Raw genomic sequence first — 20,889 nt, forward strand, 5'->3', positions numbered from 1 at the left:
ATGCCCCATAGTTGATAGCATAGATAGTCCCACATATAAACTGGCCCAACAGTTTATATGTGGGATTTCAAAATTTCAACATTTCAAAACACTTTAACTAGTGTTTTGAAATGGACTGAATTTTTTACAAAAGTAGAGGAGTTCGCAGTAAGAGGAGCAAGCGACTTGGCTAACTACAATAAATTTAGTTTAATCCTTGATCCAAGTGTAAGCAAACAAAGTTTGCACCTGAAGTATTAGGCTGAAGTATTCAGGACTGAGGCAACTCATGGTTAAGGTGGACCAAGCTCTCATCACTCCTTATCTTAGTATCGCCCATAATGCAAAGCACATCTCCTTGCAGACACGTATAATGCTATGCATTAAGGGAAGGATCACTACCTAGACCAGTTTCGACCTTTACTGAGGTCTTGTCAGTGGGAGCCAGACCCAGAGGTGGTGATACTAAGGTGGAAGCAATGGAGAAGTCATATTTACCTATACGAGTTGCTAAAAGGTGTCTCACCTTATTATTAAATTCCTCTGGATTTAGAGAAGGATGTTGGAAGTTTTTCCCCACTTGGTTAGACTACAATAAATTTAGTTTAATCCTTTATCAAAGTGTAAGCAAACAAAGTTTGCAGGACTGAGGCAACTCGTGGTAAAGGTGGACCATGCTCTCATCACTCCTTGTCTTCCAACATCTTTCTCTAAATCCAGAGTGATTTAATAATAAGGTGAGACGCCTTTTGGAAACTCCAGTGGGTAGTGGCCCTTCTCTTAATGCATAGCATTATACATGTCCGCAAGGAAATGTGCTTTGCATTATGGGAGATACTAAGACAAGGAGTGATGAGAGCTTGGACCACCTTTACCACGAGTTGCCTCAGTCCTGAAAATACTTCAGGCACAAACTTTGTTTGCTTACACTTGGATAAAGGATTCAACTAAATTTATTGTAGTCTAACCAAGTGGGAAAACTTCCAACGATTTGGCCAACTGTTGGGCCAGTTTATATGTGGGACTATCTATGCTATCAACTATGGGGCATAGGGAGTTATTAGGTTTGTAGATTTTTGGTGATCCATAAATACAGGGTGGTTTAACATGAATTGGTTTTATTATTTTGATGATTTCTTTGGGCCAAGAAGTCGCTTTCATTAGTAATTTTTGGACTTTTTTTCTTCGAGACAAAGTGGGATATCGATCTATAATTTGGTACGAGGATCCATTAAATAGGAGATCTTGCATTTTTTTGTTATAATCTTCTTGACCCATGTAGCATTTCCTTTATCGGCTTTTGTAATGATAATATTTTTATTCTTATATAACTTTTTAAGGCAGTTATTTCATTAAGTGGTATACTGCATTTTGGTGGTTTTTAGCTTTGTTTAGAATATTTGTGACATCTAAGCACACATTATTGGCAATTGCCGGTGGAAGATTGTAGATGCCCCGTTCTACCTTCATCATGATTTCTAATTTTCGAATTGGTTTAGGTGTGACGGCAAAGTTATGTCCTAGACTGAGAGCGTTCTTGGCTTCTTCAGTGAGTATTTCTGACGATAGATTTTCTATCGTCAGAAATTATACCGTATACGGGAGCATCTACGATCGACCAAGCGATCTCGCTGAAGTTGCGGTCAGAACTTCGTATGTTGGTGCTGTTGTAGGATTTTATATTTTTTTAGGTGTCTGCTTTTAACTTTTATAAAATTAAGGAAGGCATATGAAGGAACATATGAAGATCCGACCGCGCAACTTCAGCGAGATCGCGTGGTCGTAAATCTATCATCAGAAATACTCACTGAAGAAGCCAAGAACGCTCTCAGTCTAGGACATAACTTTGCCCGTTACACCTAAACAAATTCCAAAATTTCCAACATCTTTCTCTAAATCCAGAGTCATTTAATAATAAGTTGAGACACCTTTTAGCAACTCGTATAATATTTACTCGTATATTATACATGTCTGCAAAGAGATGTGCTTTGCATTATGGGCGATACTAAGACAAGGTTGGTCAACCATGAGAGGTTGGTCAACCTTAACCATGAGTTGCCTCAGTCCTCAATACTTCAGCCTAATACTTCAGGTGCAAACTTTGTTTGCTTACACTTGGATAAACGATTAAACTAAATTTATTGTAGTTAGCGAAGTCGCTTGCTCCTCTTACTGGAAACTCCTCTACTTTTGTAAAAAATTCAGTCCATTTCAAAACACTAATTAAAAATTATAACCTAAAAATTTCAGACATCATGGTTAGTTTTGATGTCACCTCTTTATTTACCAATGTACCACTTATAGACATTCTGGATTTGATCAAGTCTAAATTTCTCCCTGATATTTTTGGATTATTCAAATTTACAGCTTTCAGATGGATCACTATCTTTTTCCATTTACAGAAAACCAACACACACAGGAATATACCGACATAAACAATCATATCGTCATCCAGTCCAACAGTATGACATTTTAAAAACACTTACACACGGAGCCAGAGCCATTTGTTCTAAAGATACAGCTCTGACCACAGAACTCAAATATCTGCGCCATAGTTTCTTAGCCAACGGCTACAATCCCCACAAAATAGATAAAATACTACACAGCCCCATTACTCCTCCCTCCCCTAATACACAAGAACACAACATGACCATCTCTATTCCCTATGTCAGAGGTACCTCAGAAAAGATGGCCAAAGTACTGATGAAAAATGGCCTTTGCACCACTTTCAAACCACATGTAAAACTAGCAACTCTGACCCACTCACCTAAGGATAAACTTCACCCTTCAGCCCACCCAGGAGTGTATGAAGCTCCCTGTGACTGTGACTTGGCCTACTATGCACAAACAGGAAGATCAGTTAACATCCGCTTGGAAGAACATAAGAAAATACATTGGCTACTATTACTATGGAAAGTCAGGACTGCACTCTTTGGATACTCCTTCACACAGGATTATATGGAAGAAAACAAATTATTATTATTATTTCCCAAGACCTCATGGAGTCAAAGACTCATCTGGTAGGTCCTTTTATCATACACACATCTATCTCATCAATCCGAGTCTTAAACACACTCAAACTCCTTGCAGACACCACATTCTCAGGCAAGGCATTCCAATCATTCACAATTACTGCATGAAAAAAACCTGCCTCTCACTCCTTGCTCACACCCTCTTTATACAGTTTCCAGGAATGACCTCTGGTTCTCCCCTGATCTCCCACTATTCTCAGTAGAACTTCTCCACCACTGATCTTATAACAACACCTTACCAACTTGTAGGTCTCTATCATATCTCCCCTCTTCCTTCTCTCCACCAGACTCTGCAAATTACATCTTCTCAATATTTCCTCATACTCAACATTCCAGAGGTCAGCAACTACCTTAGTCAGTCGCCTTTGAACCCTTTCCAAAATTTCTTCATCCTGAAAACCCGGTGACCAAATCTGGGCACAATAGTCCATTTGTGGCCTAATCAAAGCCTTATACAATTGAACAAGAATTTCCCTACTTCTACACATCAGTGTCATCTGCATCATCCCCAGAAGTCTTTGTGTTGTCTTCACAATTTTGGCGATGTGTCCCCTAAATTTTAGATCCTTATCCACTATCACCCTCAGATCTCTTTTTTCCTGTACCTCCAACAATATATTCTCACCAAGCATAAATTCTGCATCCCATCTTTGTTTTCCAAATTTTAAAACCTTACATTTTGCAATATTGAACTCACATCCCCATTTGCTTGCCCAATCACTCAATTTATTCAAGTCTTCTTGCAAGGCCACAACATCTTCACTACTCTTTATGGTTTGTTCCAACTTTGCATCATCTGCAAACAACTGAATATCTCAATCCAAATCTTTGCCAATATCATTAATATACAAATTAAATAGTAATGGCCCTAAAACAGATCCCTGAGGCACTCCACTAGTGACTTTCCTTTTCCTGGATATCGCACCCCCATACACAACTTGTTGATACCTATCAAACAGCAATTCTCCAATCCAAAGCACTAATCTAATATCCAACCCCATCTGCTCTAACTTGACTGTCAACTTATCATGAGGTACTCTATCAAAAGCCTTGGTTAAATCCAAGTGTATTACTGTGTATCCTTCTCCTCTGTCCAAGGAAGCAGTCACTTTATTGTAATAAGTAAGTAGATTACTAAAACATGACCTCCCTTTAGCAAATCCATGCTGTCCATCAAAGATTATACCATTGTTGTCAACCCAACTCTGGATCCTAGTTCTCACAACTTTCTCCAACAACTTAACCACAACACCTGACACACAGATAGGCCTATAGTTTGATGCTTGAGTTCGATCACCTCCTTTATGAAGTGGCACAATCTTGCCCTCCTTCAACTCTTTAGGGATTTGACCAAGTGCAAGACTCGTATTAAAAAAATATGTCAAGGCAGGTGTCAACTCTCTGGCACATTCCTTCAGAATACGCGGTGATATATTATCAAGTCCCACAACCTTATTTACATCTAGTGTACTCAACCCCCAATACACCTCTTGCTCACTTACAGTCAGTCTCTCCTCCCCATCATCAACTGCTCTCAATCTCTCCATGAAGTCACATTCACAAGATTGAAAGATCTTTATGAACTGCTCATTAAGTATCTCCACCACACATTCTGCAACGGCTATCTTTATACCATTTCCTCCAATCAATGTCATCCTTCCATAATCATTCTTTCTTTTGCTGGCTACGTATCAAAAGAACTCCCTAGGATTCTTTTTGGCTTCATTATCTAACTGCTGTTCATACCTATCTTTAGCTACTATCACCAGCCAAGTCACCCTCCTTGCCCAGTCTTTCTAGACCTCATGAAATTGGTTACTTCCACTTCTCTTATGCTGCCTCCACAATGCCCTTTTTCTCTGTATTGCATGCTTAATCTCTTTATTCATCCACTCACACCCACCTTATTTAACCTTCTCACCCTTGGAACACATTTAGACATTGCACCTAGTAGATAGTTTTTGAAAATCCCCAAGCTGCATTGATCTCTTTTCCAGCTAACTCCTCATTCCATGCTACACCTGCAAGCTGTCTCCTGAGCTCTTCATAATCACTCCCCCTTGTAGTTCCACATACACCCTTTTCTTACAGAGGTCCTCGCACTGCTGGCTAACCACCTAGGTAATCACCTTGTGGTCATTCTCAGCAATTGGTGGATGATTTGACACCTCATTTATAATTACATCCTCTGATGAGATGACCAAATCCAAGACCCTTAATCCTCATGTGCCCTCTGTTACATAATGTCTGAGGTAGTTATCCCTCAAAAACTCAAGAAACTCATTTTCTTTACTTCCAGTTGCTATCTCTTCATTCCAGTCTATATTGCCATAATTAAAATCACCCATGATCATCACCCTTTTCTTATTTGCTTGGCTTATTTGACTATACATTTCACTATCAATACCATCCACATTACCAGGTCTATAACAACATCCCACCAAGTATATGATTCTATTCACCTCTATCCCAAACCATACTGCCTCAAACCACTGGCCCTATTTCCCTCTTGCATCTCTACCTTGTATGGACATAACTCTTTCTCTATCATCAATAGCACTCCCCCTCCCTTTTTACCCTTTCTATCCTCACAAAACATATCATACCCTTCCATCTCTATTCCTGTCAGGATGTCGTCCTCATCTAACCATGTCTCACTTATTCTGACAATCTTTGGGTGAAAAGATGCAATTAGTGCAACCATTTCATCCTCCTTGTTTCTTATACTTCTAGCATTGGTATACAAACACGACAGCTCATTTCTGGATCTACAGCTAGTTCCACTGATACCACTCACTCAATGTGATCTCTTCAAGCTCGACTGGGGCCATTTCCCTTTCTCCATCTTCATTTTAGAACCCTTTTCAATTTCATCTGTTTCCTCTTGATCCCTGGTCATCCCATTTCTTTCCTGCCTACACATGCTCTCACCTCCTCTTGGAGCATCCACCTTTCTCACGCTGTGTATCCCTGGCCACCCTGAGCCTCCCTGTTTCCCTGTTCCTCTTGCACACCCATTCTCTCATTTTTTATACTCATACCACTCACTTCCCCATTCATTTCCACTTCTTCAATCTCTCCTGTCTTACTCTCCTGCTCTTTCACATCACTCTCCTCTCGATCTGATTCATTCTCTCTATTCACTTCTCTACCTTCCAGCAGCAGTCTCTCCAAGCAACTCGCGCCATAACCACTCAAATGCAGTCCATCGCTCCCATACAGCTCACTTCGTCCCTCAAGCTCATTCCACACATTAACAAACTGTACTCCCATCTCCTCACACATTTCAGCCAGAATATCATTCATAATCCTTGCTCTCCGCCTCATTTCACCACAATCATAGCTAGGCAACACACTGACTACCCTTCCTGTCACACTATTCTCTTTTATCTTTCCAAGAAGCCTCCTGACATTCATTCTGACATGCTCTTTGTTCTCTCTCAAATCATTTGTACCAATTAATACAATTAACTCTTTTGCTCGCTCCCACCTCATATCCAATGCCTCAATCACTCTCCTCATTTTACCGCCTGGAAAACATATCTTGTGCATTTTATCCTCTAGCACACCTTTAATACCTTTAATAATGGAGTCGCCATACAATGCCACTCGCTCATCTTTCGTTAACTCTTTCATGCCATCATGATTTATTTTAATAGTTTTGACCTGAATTCTCTTAATTTCATTCCGCATCCATTTCATTTCTTGCTTCATCCAATCCAATTCACTTTCTGAATCTCATGACACATTCTCTCTATCATTAAATCTTTCTAATTCTCGACTTTCCCTCTCATTCATCCTTCTTTGTTTCCGTACTTTCGGTCCAACATACGTTCCAACTTTCACTATCATTCTTCTCACTTTCAATCTCATTTATCTTTCTTTGTTTCCGTACTTTCGGACTAACATGCATCCAACTTTCGCTATCATTCTTCTCACTTTTACTCTCATTCATCTTTCTTTGTTTCAGTACTTTCAGTCCGACATGCATCCAACTTTCGCCATCATTCATTCTTTTTTCGCTATCATTTATTCTTTCGATTTTGTTCACTTGCGATTTCTGCATCACGCCATTTCTACTTTCCTTCGTTCTCTCAATTTCATTTCTTTCCGCCACTCCCGCCTCACTTTCGTCCCTTTTAACATCCGGTATGGTTTTCAAATCGCTCTTTTTTTTTTTCCTGATTTTTTAACATTTTTTCACCTCTCTTACTCACCATCCTTCTCTTTCAAACGTGCACTCGCGACACAATTGTTACTAACACTTTCTGTCATCAATTTCATATTTGCATTCATCAGTTCCTCATTCAGGTCACACTTCGCACACACCTTTCTTCCATCCGTGCTAAACATCCACAAATCATTTATGTAATCGAAGGAATACATATAACAGACCTCACACTTAACAAAATGACTTAAATCCAAATTAAAATCATGGAATGACAATGCCACTGCCATTTTTTTTTTTTTTACCCTGCAGGTTACTAGGTCTAATAATAACGATTTCGTAATTAAGTTTAGGCATGAAAAATCCTCCACACTAATAATACCGGTAGCGCACAACGTTTACAGCCGCTCTTACTCAAACAATTACGCATATATAATTAAATATTCCTAGAATAACTTATCTGAATCAGGAGTTCCTCTTAGGTACATCCACAGTGCTTGGCTCACTAGCGCCTTGGAAGAATTCTCCTAACCTAAACAAGTATGGTTGCATTAATTTGCCCAAAAATTTGGGAGATGGTCATCCTAAGAGCAACTCCCACATAGCTGTAATGATTTTTTTTTCAACATTAGAGTGCACCATAAATAGGACTTTATGGTGCACTCTAAGCATAAAATCTAATCATCTTTTGTACTGTAATTTTATTGTTTTACTTACTCACTGTTTACTGTACTTACTCACTGTTCGCATGTACAAGTGTGTTGTGCTCTGATAATGCTGATTTGAAATTCAGCAAAATATGAGCAGTTAATTAAACATCTTTTGATTAAATTGTTTGGTGTTAATACCATTAAAAACGAAAGTCATTAATAACCGTCAGCACCTAAGCTTATCTGTTAGAAGTCTGTAGCTTCAAATTATAGGCCAGTCTGTATATATGGAGTTGTGGTGAAGGTACTGGAGAGATTTTTGAGAGGTAGGATGCAGAAATAGGTTGATAACAGCAGTATTCTCTGTGGTTATCAGCATGAGTTTGTTAAAGGGAGATAATGTTTAACTAAATTACTTATGTACTATAAGAAGGTGACAAATACCTTGGACAGAGAAGATGCATATACAGTGTTATACTTAGATTTTGCAAAAGCTTTTGATAGACTGCCACAGAACAATCTGTTAAATAAAGTGAAACAGATGGGATTGGATAACAGACTTCTGAGTTGGATCATTAACTGGCTGTCAGATAGGTATCAGAAAGTTGTATATGGGGATGCAGTATCCTGAAAGTGAAATGTCACCAGTGATGTATTGAAGGGTTAGTTTTGGGGTCATTGTTGTTTAATTCAGTGGTGCACCCAAAGAGGGGGGGCCAAGAGGCCCTGTTAACCCCCCCCCCAAAGAAAAAGGAAAAAACAACACTAGAAAATTTTCGAAACATCTTTTCCTAATTAAAATTCATTTTTTTATTTATGTTGTGTTGTGTCTTCTAGTTCTATACTACTTATGAATTAGAGGTCACATAAGGTGGGAATACCCTATAGCTCTTGGGAATCATGGCTGCTGTGAACCCAAGGTGAACGAAATAGTGCTCGGGCAGAACGAGTGCTAAAAATATTTTTATCCATTCAACTCAGCTCCCCCCAAGATTAAATCCTGAGTGCGCCACTGGTTCAATTTGTATGTTAATGATATTGGGATGATTTTAACTAGTGATATGCAGCTGTTTGCAGATGATGCAAAACTAGGGAGAGCAATGCACAGTCAAGCGGATATTATTGCCTTACAAGAGGACGAACAGATTGCATGAATGGGCAGGTAAGTGAAACTATCAGTTCAGTGTCGCAAAATATAAGGTTTTGAGATTTAGTAAGAAATGATGGGATGTAAAGTATTAGTGGGGAAACTTTAAAGGAAGTACAGGAGATGAAAGATCTAGGAGTGATGGTGGATAAGGACCTGTGAAATTAAGGGGCCACATTGGACAAGTTGGGAAGATGTCACATCGAATAATGGCAATAACGTGGAGGACACTGACATGCAGAAATAGAGAGGTTATGATGCCATTGTATAAGGCCTCATATGGATTATTGTGCACAGATTTGGTGGCCGAATTTCATGGTGATGAGGATATGTTAGAAAGGGTCCAGAGAGGATTCACAAAGGTGGTCAGTGGTCTTTGGAATGTAGAGTACAAGGACAGATTGAAAGAATGTAAGTTGCAGAGCCTCATGAATTGGAGGAAGAGGAGGGACATGATTGAGACATATAAGCAAGTAAGGGGGTTGTTATCAGGTTGACATGAAAAAAAATTTTCATAGAATGGGAGAGGGAGGAAGGGTAGAACAAGAGATCATTGCTGGAAACTGTATAAAGAGGGTGTGAGCAGAAAAGTGTGAAGAAGGTTCTTTACATGGAGAGTGGTTGGTGAGTGGAATGCATTGCCTGAGTGTGTTGTGAATGTAGGCACATTGAATCAGTTTAAAGCATGGTTGGATGAGTATTCTGTGCAATAGAATGCTCATCCATCGTGCCTCCCATTAATATTACCATCTGACCTCCATGGAGTCTCTTACTCCATGGAGGTCAGATGGTAATATTAATAATAATAATAATAACCAAGGCAAATTTCCTCCTCTGATTTTTCATCAGAAGGCCATCAGAAAAATCCTCAGCAGTCTATACTAATAAATCCCCTGATCCAGATGGTATCCCTTCAACTGTACTAAAAATAAAAATTTAAAAAAAAAAAAAAACTGTACTAACTGAATTATAATACTAACTCCATTCATTTGTCCAAACTAAAAGTTGATTTTAAATCTTCTACAGGGATTTGACATTAATATCACTCTGTAAATGTATCATTGGCAAATAACTACCAAACATTCCACTATCATTAACATAGCTGAACAGAACTCTGTGACATGTCACTAGTTACCTTCCTTTATGGGAGGTTATACCTCTCCTATATACAACCAGTCCCCTGCCTATTTCACATTCTATTATCCATTCCCCTTTTCTTCAACTGCATATACATCATCCTGTGAATGTGGTATATCTGTTTAATGACTACAAAGTCCAAAAGTATCATTGAGTTTATTATCAAGCACATTCATCACTTTTCATAAAATGCAAGTAGATGACTTAACCAAGCTCTTCCTTCACAATTACAAGCAAACCATCATAAAGATGGGCAGTAAATGAATGTGAATCCAAATAAATTGTTAAAGAACTCTGTAAACAGAAGAACACTAGTTATTAACAAACTTAACCACAACTAGAAGATATGTAGTGTGATCTATAATCAACTATTTTGATTTGAGTTTGTTATGGGTTTAATGGAGAATAAATACATCACATAAATCATTAAACAACATGTTTAATCACTCCTATATTTCATCTGTCACTGAGACATCGTCATGGAAACAATATCAAAATTGCAAAAAACACACATTTGCACAAACAGTAAGTAGATATGATTAGACTGAATGTCTAATATAGAATCAGCAGCAGAATTAAAAAAGCCAACTTAATCTTAATAAATATGGTTGTATTAAACTTGCCAAGATTTAGGAAACTTTAATTCTTAGGCTTCCTACCCAACACAGATAAGGCTAGTCAACACAGCACCCATAGAGGGCAATCTCTCATAGGACTAGGCTTACATTCTAATCATTTCTGCTTATTATTTGTGCAATTTTTTTATTTTTTATTTTTTTTTAATAATTTTAATATTGTTTCCCTGAAACGTGTTGTTTAATTATTTATGTGCTGTTTTATTCCATTAAATCCCATAATGCATGTAGTCTATAATGGAAATATCTGTCTCAGATCTACTATTTCTTCCACTCCTTTACAACCCCTCTCTATTATAATCATGTCAGGAATGCAATCAATGTCCTTGCACATTTCCTAAAAACACAGCAATATATACCATCCATCTATCCATACAGCCTTACCTTATTAGCATCAAGCCTATTCAACATTTCATAACTTCCCATTTCATTTATGTCAGTGATCTTCTGGCATTTGCTTCCCTTCTCAGCATAATATCACTTTTTCATAATACTATTCTTACATGAAATACACTGAAAAGTGCTCATTAAACAACTTTGCTACTATGTCTCCACACTGCTCATTTTGCAACATCACCAAGAGGAAGAATGATTATAGAGAGGCATGGAGGAAAGAAATAACTAGTGATAACACTGGCGTCACCCTTCTTTCAATCTTCTTAGTACACAGTAAAGAACACTGCTGATTTTCCTTTGGCCTGAATGGTCATTATTCTCTAATATTATTTCCATATCATTCTCCTCACTTTTGTAGCTTGCGCTTCATATTCCTCATGCATATGATCATTGCATGCTAAGCTGATATTTAAGTTTCAGCACATGGGTTTGGATGTCAGGTTAGTGAAATGGATTGGCTGTCTGATAAGTATCAGAGAGTTGTGTATGAGGGAGAGGTATCAAGACAACAGAAAGTTACAAGTGGGATCCCACAGGACTCAGTACTGGAGGAAGTGGAAGAAGCAAGGGATCTTGGGGTGATGACTGATAGAAACCTGAAATTCAGAGAACATATTGCAAAAGTGATGAAGGTAACTCAGAGGACTGCTGCAATACTGAGGAGACCAACCAACAGAGATAAGTTGTCATTCCATTGTATAAAGCTTGTGTAAAGCCCTGATGAGACCACATCTGGACTTTTGTGCTCAAATTTAGTCCCCAAGATTTGAAGGCGATAAATTAACTTTAAAAAGAGTACAGAGGCAGATAACAAAGGTGATATTAGGACTGTACAATGTTAGTTATGAGGATAGACTAAAGGAATGTGGATTGTAAAGTTTGGAAGATAGAAGGAGAGGTGATATGATTGAGACATTTAAACTGTTGAGAGGTAATTACAGGCTAGGACAAGGGGCGGCCATCCTTGGAAGTTGCAAAAGAAGTCACAGGCAAGAGGGTGGGGGATTGGTTTCTTTGCATGGAGGGTGGTGGAACCATGAGATGCATTGTCTGATAGTGATGAGAGCATGAATAGTGAATGAGTTCAAGGAGTGGTATGATAGACTTTGTGATTTCTAGGGTGGGACGCCAACAAAATCTTGTGTCACTGATTCTGAATCATAATAATAATTTATTTTACCAAAATAATTGCCCAATTTCAATGTTCATTCACTGAAGTGAATGAACATTGAAATTGGGCAAGCATATAAATAAGAAGCTCGCAACTTGTATGGTTGTACGTTCCCTATATCAGATTGTTTTAAACATTTCCATACAGATAGCCCACAGCTGTGCCCTCAATCTGCTTGAAGTTTTTCCCTGCCAGGCTGCAGATTCAAATTCCACCTTGGGCATGGATGTTTGTAATCTTCTTTAGGTGGAAGATGATTTCATTGCCCACCCGGTGTGAGACCACCGCCCCACTTATCGGAGGCCTGAAGTGGCTTGAAAAAGTTAATGTTTGATCTCTAAAGCAGGGTTTCTAAACTATGTAAAAATAAATTAAGAATACAAAAAAAGTATAAGATAAAAATATATAAAAAAATCCTTAACCCACCCACGGTACAAAATGTACTGTATGGCAATGTACTGTACTGTATTTCGAAAAAACTTTTTGTGAGTAGGAGCAAAATAAAGCTAAAATAGCCAGGATTCACAGTAAAACTGATGGCTGCAAGTTCATGATAAAACAATAAGAATGCTATGTTTATGCCAGGGGAAAAGAGAGTCCCCTGACATAGCAGCCTTATTTAGTGTTATCACAAAAGCTAGCTCCACAAAGTGTCTAACCATATCTGGGACCCTTTTTTTAAAGCCATTGGCTTTCCTCTTCTAAAAATCAGCAGAATTTTCTCCACATCCACTAAACCCCCCCTCCCCCTACACCCAAAAATATCCAAAACACAAACAATCCCTTGCCATCTGAGACACCTCAGAAAAAAATCTTATGTTCTTAAAAAGGAATGGTATACAGACCTCCTTCAAGCATATCAAAAATTAGTTACTCTTATCTGTTCACCAAAAGATCCTCTTCAACATCTTAACCATCTTAGGCGCTAAAACTCTTTTGTTCCTGCAGACCTTTAAATTTTGGGCAAACAGAAACTGCCAGTAAAAGTCTAGAGGAACATAGAAACTATGTCCATTATCTGCACTGTAGTTGTTCAGGATAGTTTGCTATCCTGAACAGCTATATGGATATAAATCACCAGATCCAGTGGGAAAAAAAATTTCTTTTCATGTAGGAGCAGATAAAAATTGGAAAGATTATTTCTGGAATTTTCCACAGAATTACAACAGTCAACAAATTTGAACAAATTCAGATGCCTCACTTTGCCTAAAATATTGGACACCGTTATCCTGAGATTTCAGCAAGTTTCCATCAGTGTGCCCATAGACAGTGCCAATTAGGACTGTAGGAGCCTACTCTTCATACTCAGTGTGTTTGCCTTCTTGCTAGTGTGCCTACATGCATGTGCTTTGTTGTATTTTTTGTGTCCATGAAGATGCCTTGGTTACCAAGTTAAAATATTATTATTATTATTACAATATAACATCTCCAAGGACTCATCGCAGGAGGGCACTCTACTCTACTCCACTATATAAGAGGGTGGTCTGAAAATTCTCAGCCTAACAATGAAAAAACGAATTTATAATTTCAAAATTATTTTTATTTTACAACATAATCTCCCTTAAGACTAATACATTTATTCCAGCACCATTATCCTGTCCCTGTAGTAGTTCTCAGTAAGATCTGCAAAATACCCCTCTACAGCTACAACCACCTCTTGATTCAATACTTATTGAATCAAGAGGTTGATTCGATAAGTATATTGATAATGGGAGGGGTTGTTGGTTTCAATAAACCACAACCCCCTCCCCCCCTTCACAACAAGGATTACTCTAAATCCATTACCATTCCCTACATCCGAGGCACCTCGGAAAAATTTACCAAAATCTTAAAAAAATATGACGACCTCCTGTTACAGACCATACAGAAAATTGGCATCCCTTATCTGCTCCACTAAAGCCCAAGCACTTCCCCTAGACCTACAGCTCCCTTGCAGCTGTAAACTGTCTTACTTTGGCCAAACAGGCAGGATAGCGAATATCAGAATTTCAGAACACAAGGACTACATCCGGTTTCACAACAAGGATTACTCTAAATCCATCACCATTCCCTACATCCGAGGCACCTCGGAAAAATTTACCAAAATCTTAAAAAAACATGACGACCTCCTGTTACAGACCACACAGAAAATTGGCATCCCTTATCCGCTCCACTAAAGACCAACCACTTCCCCTAGACCTACAGCTCCCTTGCAGCTGTAAACTGTCTTACTTTGGCCAAACAGGCAGGACAGCGAATATCAGAACACAAGGACTACATCCGGTTTCACAAATACAGCCACTCGGGTCTTGCAGACCATGCTCTGGATACACACCACAGAATACAGTGGAAGAAAGCTACAATAATACACCATAGCAAGTTCAAATTTGAAAGACTATTCATGGAATCAGCCTCAGCCCTAAAAAACTCTCCAAACCTCAACAAATTTGGTTGCATGAGACTGTCCCAAATTTGGGAGGCTTACATCAGCAGACCTTCAGTCCACCAAGAACACCTACATAGCCCGCTAGGGGGCACCATCAGGACTTTTAGGAAAACAACAGCTTCCTCACTTCATTCTCAGTTACTGTGTTGTGGTGCCTACGTGCACGTGCCTTTTTTGTAAGTTCCTTTTGAAGATAGCAACGTGACGTTTGGCAAAATATCGGAAATATTTATTAAAGTGTTATTTTTATTTTATATTCTTATATATGTTGTCAATTCATTAAGTGATTTAGTAATGCATAACCAATGCATAAGCTTATCTATGAGAAATATAGCTATTAGTTATTATCTCTAGATGTGTATTTTCTCCACTAAACATCAACATGAGATGGTGACATCATGGTAACATCATTAATATCAGTTATCACTGTATGAGACAATATTATTAAATCCATCACTCATGTCCCATGTGTTACTTTGACTACATGCTGCATAAAGTAGTTATCCTTAAGTACATGTTATTTTCCGATTCCAGTCAATGCTTCCATAATTAAAACTTGCCCATTACTATCACTTTTCTGTCACTCACCAGTTTCATCTGCCTAAACGTTTCAGAATCATCTCTCTTTACACTTCCTGTAGCAACATTATTAAATATCTAAAATATCTACCTTTGGGTTCACTTCAATCTCATACTAAATGACCTCAAATGCATCATCATACTACTTCAAGTTCCACGTGGCAGGGACATAACTCTTCTGAGATCATCAGTAATACCCTACTGTCTTTTATCTTTTTGAAAAATGTAATAACTATCATATAGCATTTTTCATATCATATAATATCATAGTGAGTATATCATCTTCTGTTAACCTTGTCTCACTGAACATGAATTTGCAGACTGTACGAAGGCCACAAACTCTGTACTGTTATTCCTAATACTCTTTGCATAGGTGTATAAGCATAATAGCTTGCCATTGGGTCTACCCTTTTCTTCTCACAATTCCTCACTTCGTCTTTTGACCAGACCTCTGCCTTGGCTGCTCCCACTGAAACCAGTCTTGTATACTTTTCATACATTCTTTCATCATTTACCTCACACCAATCCTGTCGGTTTACACTCATAATCCCAAAATCTAGTTTTCATTTCTCTGACAGGCAACATACACACTCCTCATCTCATCAATAATCTGCCCAAATTCACACTACTGTTCTTGCTCAGTGACAGATCATCTGCAGCAAAGAGATCTCCTTCCTTCAAATGTATCCCATAAATTTACCTACTCAAGTACTCTCTTCCTGCTTCCACATTTTAGCTATTAAGCCATTCGTAATTATTGTTCTTCTCCTCAGCTCCCAAATACCATACTTCGGTAACACTCACAGTTCTTCCTCTCACACTCTGCCACTTCGCTGTCCTCTAGCAACACTTGCAAATTCTGTTGCTACTTCATTTACACTTCCTCATAAATCATTTATTCCTACCAGCACAGTCAACTCTCCTGTTATTCCTTTCCTTTCCTTTCCTTTCCGCAGCTTCAGTCATGCTTCCTATCATTGCTCTGCTCAAACATGCTTTTGACACTTGCTCCATTTTCACCACAGATTACCATTACAGCACTACGCTACTTTCATGATTTCAGTGCACTTATTCATCTCTAATTCCTCTACTAGTGGCACCTTCTTTCTTATACCTCCAATGATGTCCTATCTCACTCTGCACATACCTCAATTTGTTCCTCAACCATACTAATTCTTTTCTAATATCCTTATTCATGTTCATATCTTTCATACTACCTTCTTTACCATTTTCTGCCTTAGTTATTTTATAGTTCCACTGTCTTCAAGGTCTTCTTCCGTCTTACTACTCTCTACTGTGTTATTAACCACCATTATACCACATTCACTTTTCCTGACATTCACTATCCTCGTATCGCTTATGTCATCATGCTACTATTGATAACTTCTTTCCTCAGATCACTTACCTGCTATTTTCATAACTTTCTTACTGCTCTTTTGCAATATATTTCTTCACTCTCTTTTTATTGTAATTATCTCAACCTTGTACTATACATCCCTGAAACTATCACATGCACTGCTAATGTCGACACTTCCATCCTGAGCAGGATTAATTCTTGTTATCCATGACGATACCCTCTATTCCTGTTCTTTTGTCCTTATCCTCTCTGAATATTTTTTATCCCCTATTTCTTTCCCTAACTGTATCTCAGTTGTTTATAATATTAAATGAATTAGTACCCATTAGTCCACATGAAGATTCATAAATCAACTAATTGTCACTACTGTCTTGTGGTATCTCATCAAAGCATGACCAACCTTCCCATCACTAAAGTTCCACACTACTTCCCCCAGGAAGAATCAGTCACTCTCTGTTGTTAGGTCATTCCTTCATACCTACACTATCTCTTTCACTTTAGTTCCACTCTGTCTGTAACATACCCATCACTCTATTCTAATCACTCTCCTTCTGCCCATTCCACTCATCCATTCCTGACTCTCATGTTGCTTTCACTCTGCATGGCATAATCATTCTCCCATCCTTGTATCCACCTTCTCAAAATCCGTCCACAACCTATTTCTCATGCACTTCATCACTCTTCCATCCTCCCCTAATATACACTCACTTTGTCTTTATCCTGTGCACTCTTTCACCTACATCAAGTTGCTCCAATTTAGCAATTTTTCAAAGTAATTATTCCATACCTCAAGGATATCTTTTTCTCCAATTTTCATGTCACCGGAATTTCTGAGCTTCTTCAACAACCTCCAGAATATCTTGCCACCTTCTTGATATTTATTTTCTATGTTCTTATCAAAGTCTTCCCATGACTTTTGTTTAGCTAGTTTTACACAGTGTTTAGCTTTCTTACATTTGTCTCTGTATTCTCTAAGAGCACAAGCTGACTCATTTGTCATGAACTTTTGATATGCTTTCTTCTTTTCCTTCACTGCCTCTTTAACTTCTTGTGTCCACCATGGAGTTCTGATTTTTCTATCCTTGCAGACAACCTCACCATATACCTCTCTGGCTGAATCAATCAATGTTTTCTTCAGGGCTTGCCACTGAATCTCCAAGGTTTGGTTCCTGTTCTCAAACACTTTCATTTTTTTTTCTTGCATAATGTTTGTGTATTTTAGTCTACAGTTCATCTGAGAGCTGCTCAACTTTTATTCGCTTTAAAACTTTCTTATATGTTCTTCTTTTCAATATGAAATTTAATTTTATCCTCCTCAAGACTAAATAGTGGTCACTTTCAATTTCAAATCCTCTGTACACTCTAATGTCCTGCACTAGAAAGAAAACATCACTATCAACAATAACATAGTCAATGAGACTTTTCCTTGCCTCTTCTCTCCATATGAATTTGTGTACAATTTTATGTTGGAACATTTGTTAGTGATAACCAGTCCATGTCCTGAGCAGAAATCCAACAGGTATTTGCTTATTAGCTTTGCTCTTTTCTCCAAATTTTCCCAAAATATTTTTGTATGTCTGACAATCATTTCCTACTCTGCTATTTAGATCCCCAACAAGGGGATCTAAATAGCAGAGTAGGAAATGATTGTCATGTTTCATTGTCAGTTGCTTTCTCTAAAGCCTTAAAAAATTCCTTCACTTCTAGCTTAGTAGAACCTTCTGTGGGTTCAAATAGGCAGAAATAAGTCTAATTGTGCAGTTCCCATTCTGATATTTGTCCACATCACTCTACTTAAGACTGCCTGCCATTCAAGGAGATTAGCCTTGTATTTAGTGTTGAGTACTATGGCTACTCCATTTCCTTGATTGCCATTACCTGAATATAACATTTTATATTCATTGCTCAGAAAGATATCACCAGTTTTTGTCTTTTTTTGTTTCAGTCATCCCTATAATGTCGTGTTGATCTGGTACTTAACTAATTCCTCAGCTAGCTCCATTCCTTTGCCATTCAGGCTTCTTATGTTGATAGTACTGATCTTGAACTCTGGTGATGTTGAGTTGGAGTATGTTTTAAGATTTGTTCCAGTAGCTGACCTTTTTCTGTTTGCCCTGGTTCCCTGGAGAAAACAACGAGGGCCTTGTTTAACCTGATGATGCCCCAGCCAGCATGAAATTCTTTCATGTTGTACCATCATTTTATGTTTTGGTTTAAGTCAATAAGAAATACAATTTGTCTGGCTAAATCCCAAATTACCAGCCCATTCTCATTCGTTTGGTATCCAGGTAGATACCTAACAGGGTGCACCACGAGAAGGTGAGGATTGGACATTAGGTCAGAGGCCCTGGTCAGTTCTTTGCATTCCTTTAATGGTTATGTGGAGGTCTCCTCTCAGTTATACAGCTTTGAACCTTAAGCACCCCTTTAATATCTTAAAAGTTTCTATCATGTCCTCTCTTTTTCTGCCTATCAACAAAACTGTAAGCCACAAAGCATCAAACTGTCTTCATAGAGGAGCACTCTCTCCCAAATCATGCACAGTAATCAAGATGTTGCTGAATCATAGCCTTATAAAGGGGTATATAACTAATAACTGCCCTGTGTTTACTTGTTGTGTGTTTTTCAAAATCCAAGTAATCATTTGAACTATTTTACCAACTTCTGAAATATGCTCTCTGAACTTCAATTCCCCAAGTCCTTAGCCTCATCAACTTCCTGCAATCCAGTACCAAAATTTATGTCATTAAATCATATAAAATTAAATTTATGCTTATGATTAGATGGATTTTTATGGATTTAATGACTTCAGACAGGATGTGCATACGAAACTTACATCTCTCCAGGACTGTTGTTAGGGTATATACTGCCCCTAAATTCAAGAAAATATGGTGTTTTTATCGTTGAGATACAATTTTGCTAGTTTTTGCTTTCTCCAAACTTGCTACTCCTAGGCATTGGGAACACAGCAATTTAAAATAAATAAATAAAGCGTCTTAAGAAAAATGAAATGAAGGATGTATGCTCCAAATCTGGCCATTTTTCATTGAAAAAAAAAAAAGATTATCGATTAACAAAATCCGAATCTTTTACAAAAAGATTCGGATTAAAAAAAAAAAAAATAATAATAATAAATAAATAATTTGCTACTTTGAAATGTATTCATTTGCCGAGTCTTTGCTCCTCTCTCCCAAATATGCGGAATGTATAAGTGAAATCCGCTATTATTATGAATTTCGGTGCCTCTCAAAAATGTTGCGCGAAGTTTGTTATCTCACTGCATGACAATCTGGACCAGCCCTACTGGAACTGATATGGAGGTGACAGGATTTTCTCTTCAGAAAACTCTGGTTTTGGTTCTTTAGGCTTATTTCTACTGCGTATACACAAAAAATTAAATAAATAAATAAAATAAAAGGTAAATAATGAAAAGCACGGATTTAGGAATCGCACAAACGCAGAAGTTGAAACCGGTTTCAAGGAAAATGTGGAGAAGTAAATGCGGCTAATAGGAATATTGCATATCGAATAAATAAAAGCTTACCAAGATCAAGATCACAGATAAGGGCACAGGCTGCCACTGCTCCAAAAGAAGCTCCTGCTATCTTATTAAATTGGTTTGATGCGTTGGCTTTAAGGCAACTAGCTGCTCCAACATGGTAAATGCCATTGAAACCACAACCACCAAATGATAAATTCATTTCAATAAATACATATGGATACTAAATTCAACTTCACATTGATGGTTATTACCGAAGGGTTTTAAAAGATTATGTCTTCGAGGGATAGCATATAGTCTATTATTTTTGCAAAGCCGAAATAAACACCTCTGTTTTTACTGTAGTGAGCGAAATAAACGATTCCATTTCTTGTTAAAAACTTCTTTTTTCTTTTGAAAATCTAGCAATGACAAATTAGTAAATACATGAAACTAATTCCATTGTACACATAAGAGTCCTATGGAATTAGTTTCCTAGGGAAACGGAATAAAAGTGTACTGCGATTGGACAATGCTTTTGTTACAAAATAAATTATAATAATCACAAGTGAGTGTGAATATTAACCGCTCATGTCTCCTAATAAAAGGAAAAATATTGCTGTCGTGAAGCTTCATAATAACGGATGGTTTAATAAAACTTCATTTCTATCCATATGTGTATTTCCATTTTGGGTGATGTAATTCGTTAAAAACGTGAGCTTAAAAGTCAGTGTT

At 37.8% G+C, this 20,889-nt stretch overlaps 1 protein-coding gene across 1 annotated transcript in view; it reads right to left on the reverse strand.

The window, feature by feature from the left end:
- Positions 1 to 20,377, reverse strand: part of LOC150092665 (patatin-like phospholipase domain-containing protein 4) — a 241,276-nt gene extending 220,899 nt beyond the window's left edge. The window contains exon 1 of the mRNA XM_090414254.1: positions 20,221 to 20,377. Coding sequence (XP_090270380.1) covers positions 20,221 to 20,377 — 157 coding nt within the window. The remainder of the gene's footprint in view (positions 1 to 20,220) is intronic.
- Positions 20,378 to 20,889: the final 512 nt, after the last annotated feature.

This window comes from Typopeltis vanoorti, chromosome 25 (assembly GCF_054136105.1).
Source record: "Typopeltis vanoorti isolate ZY-2024b chromosome 25, IOZ_Tvanoo_1.0, whole genome shotgun sequence".
Taxonomy (NCBI): Eukaryota; Metazoa; Arthropoda; class Arachnida; order Uropygi; family Thelyphonidae; genus Typopeltis; species Typopeltis vanoorti.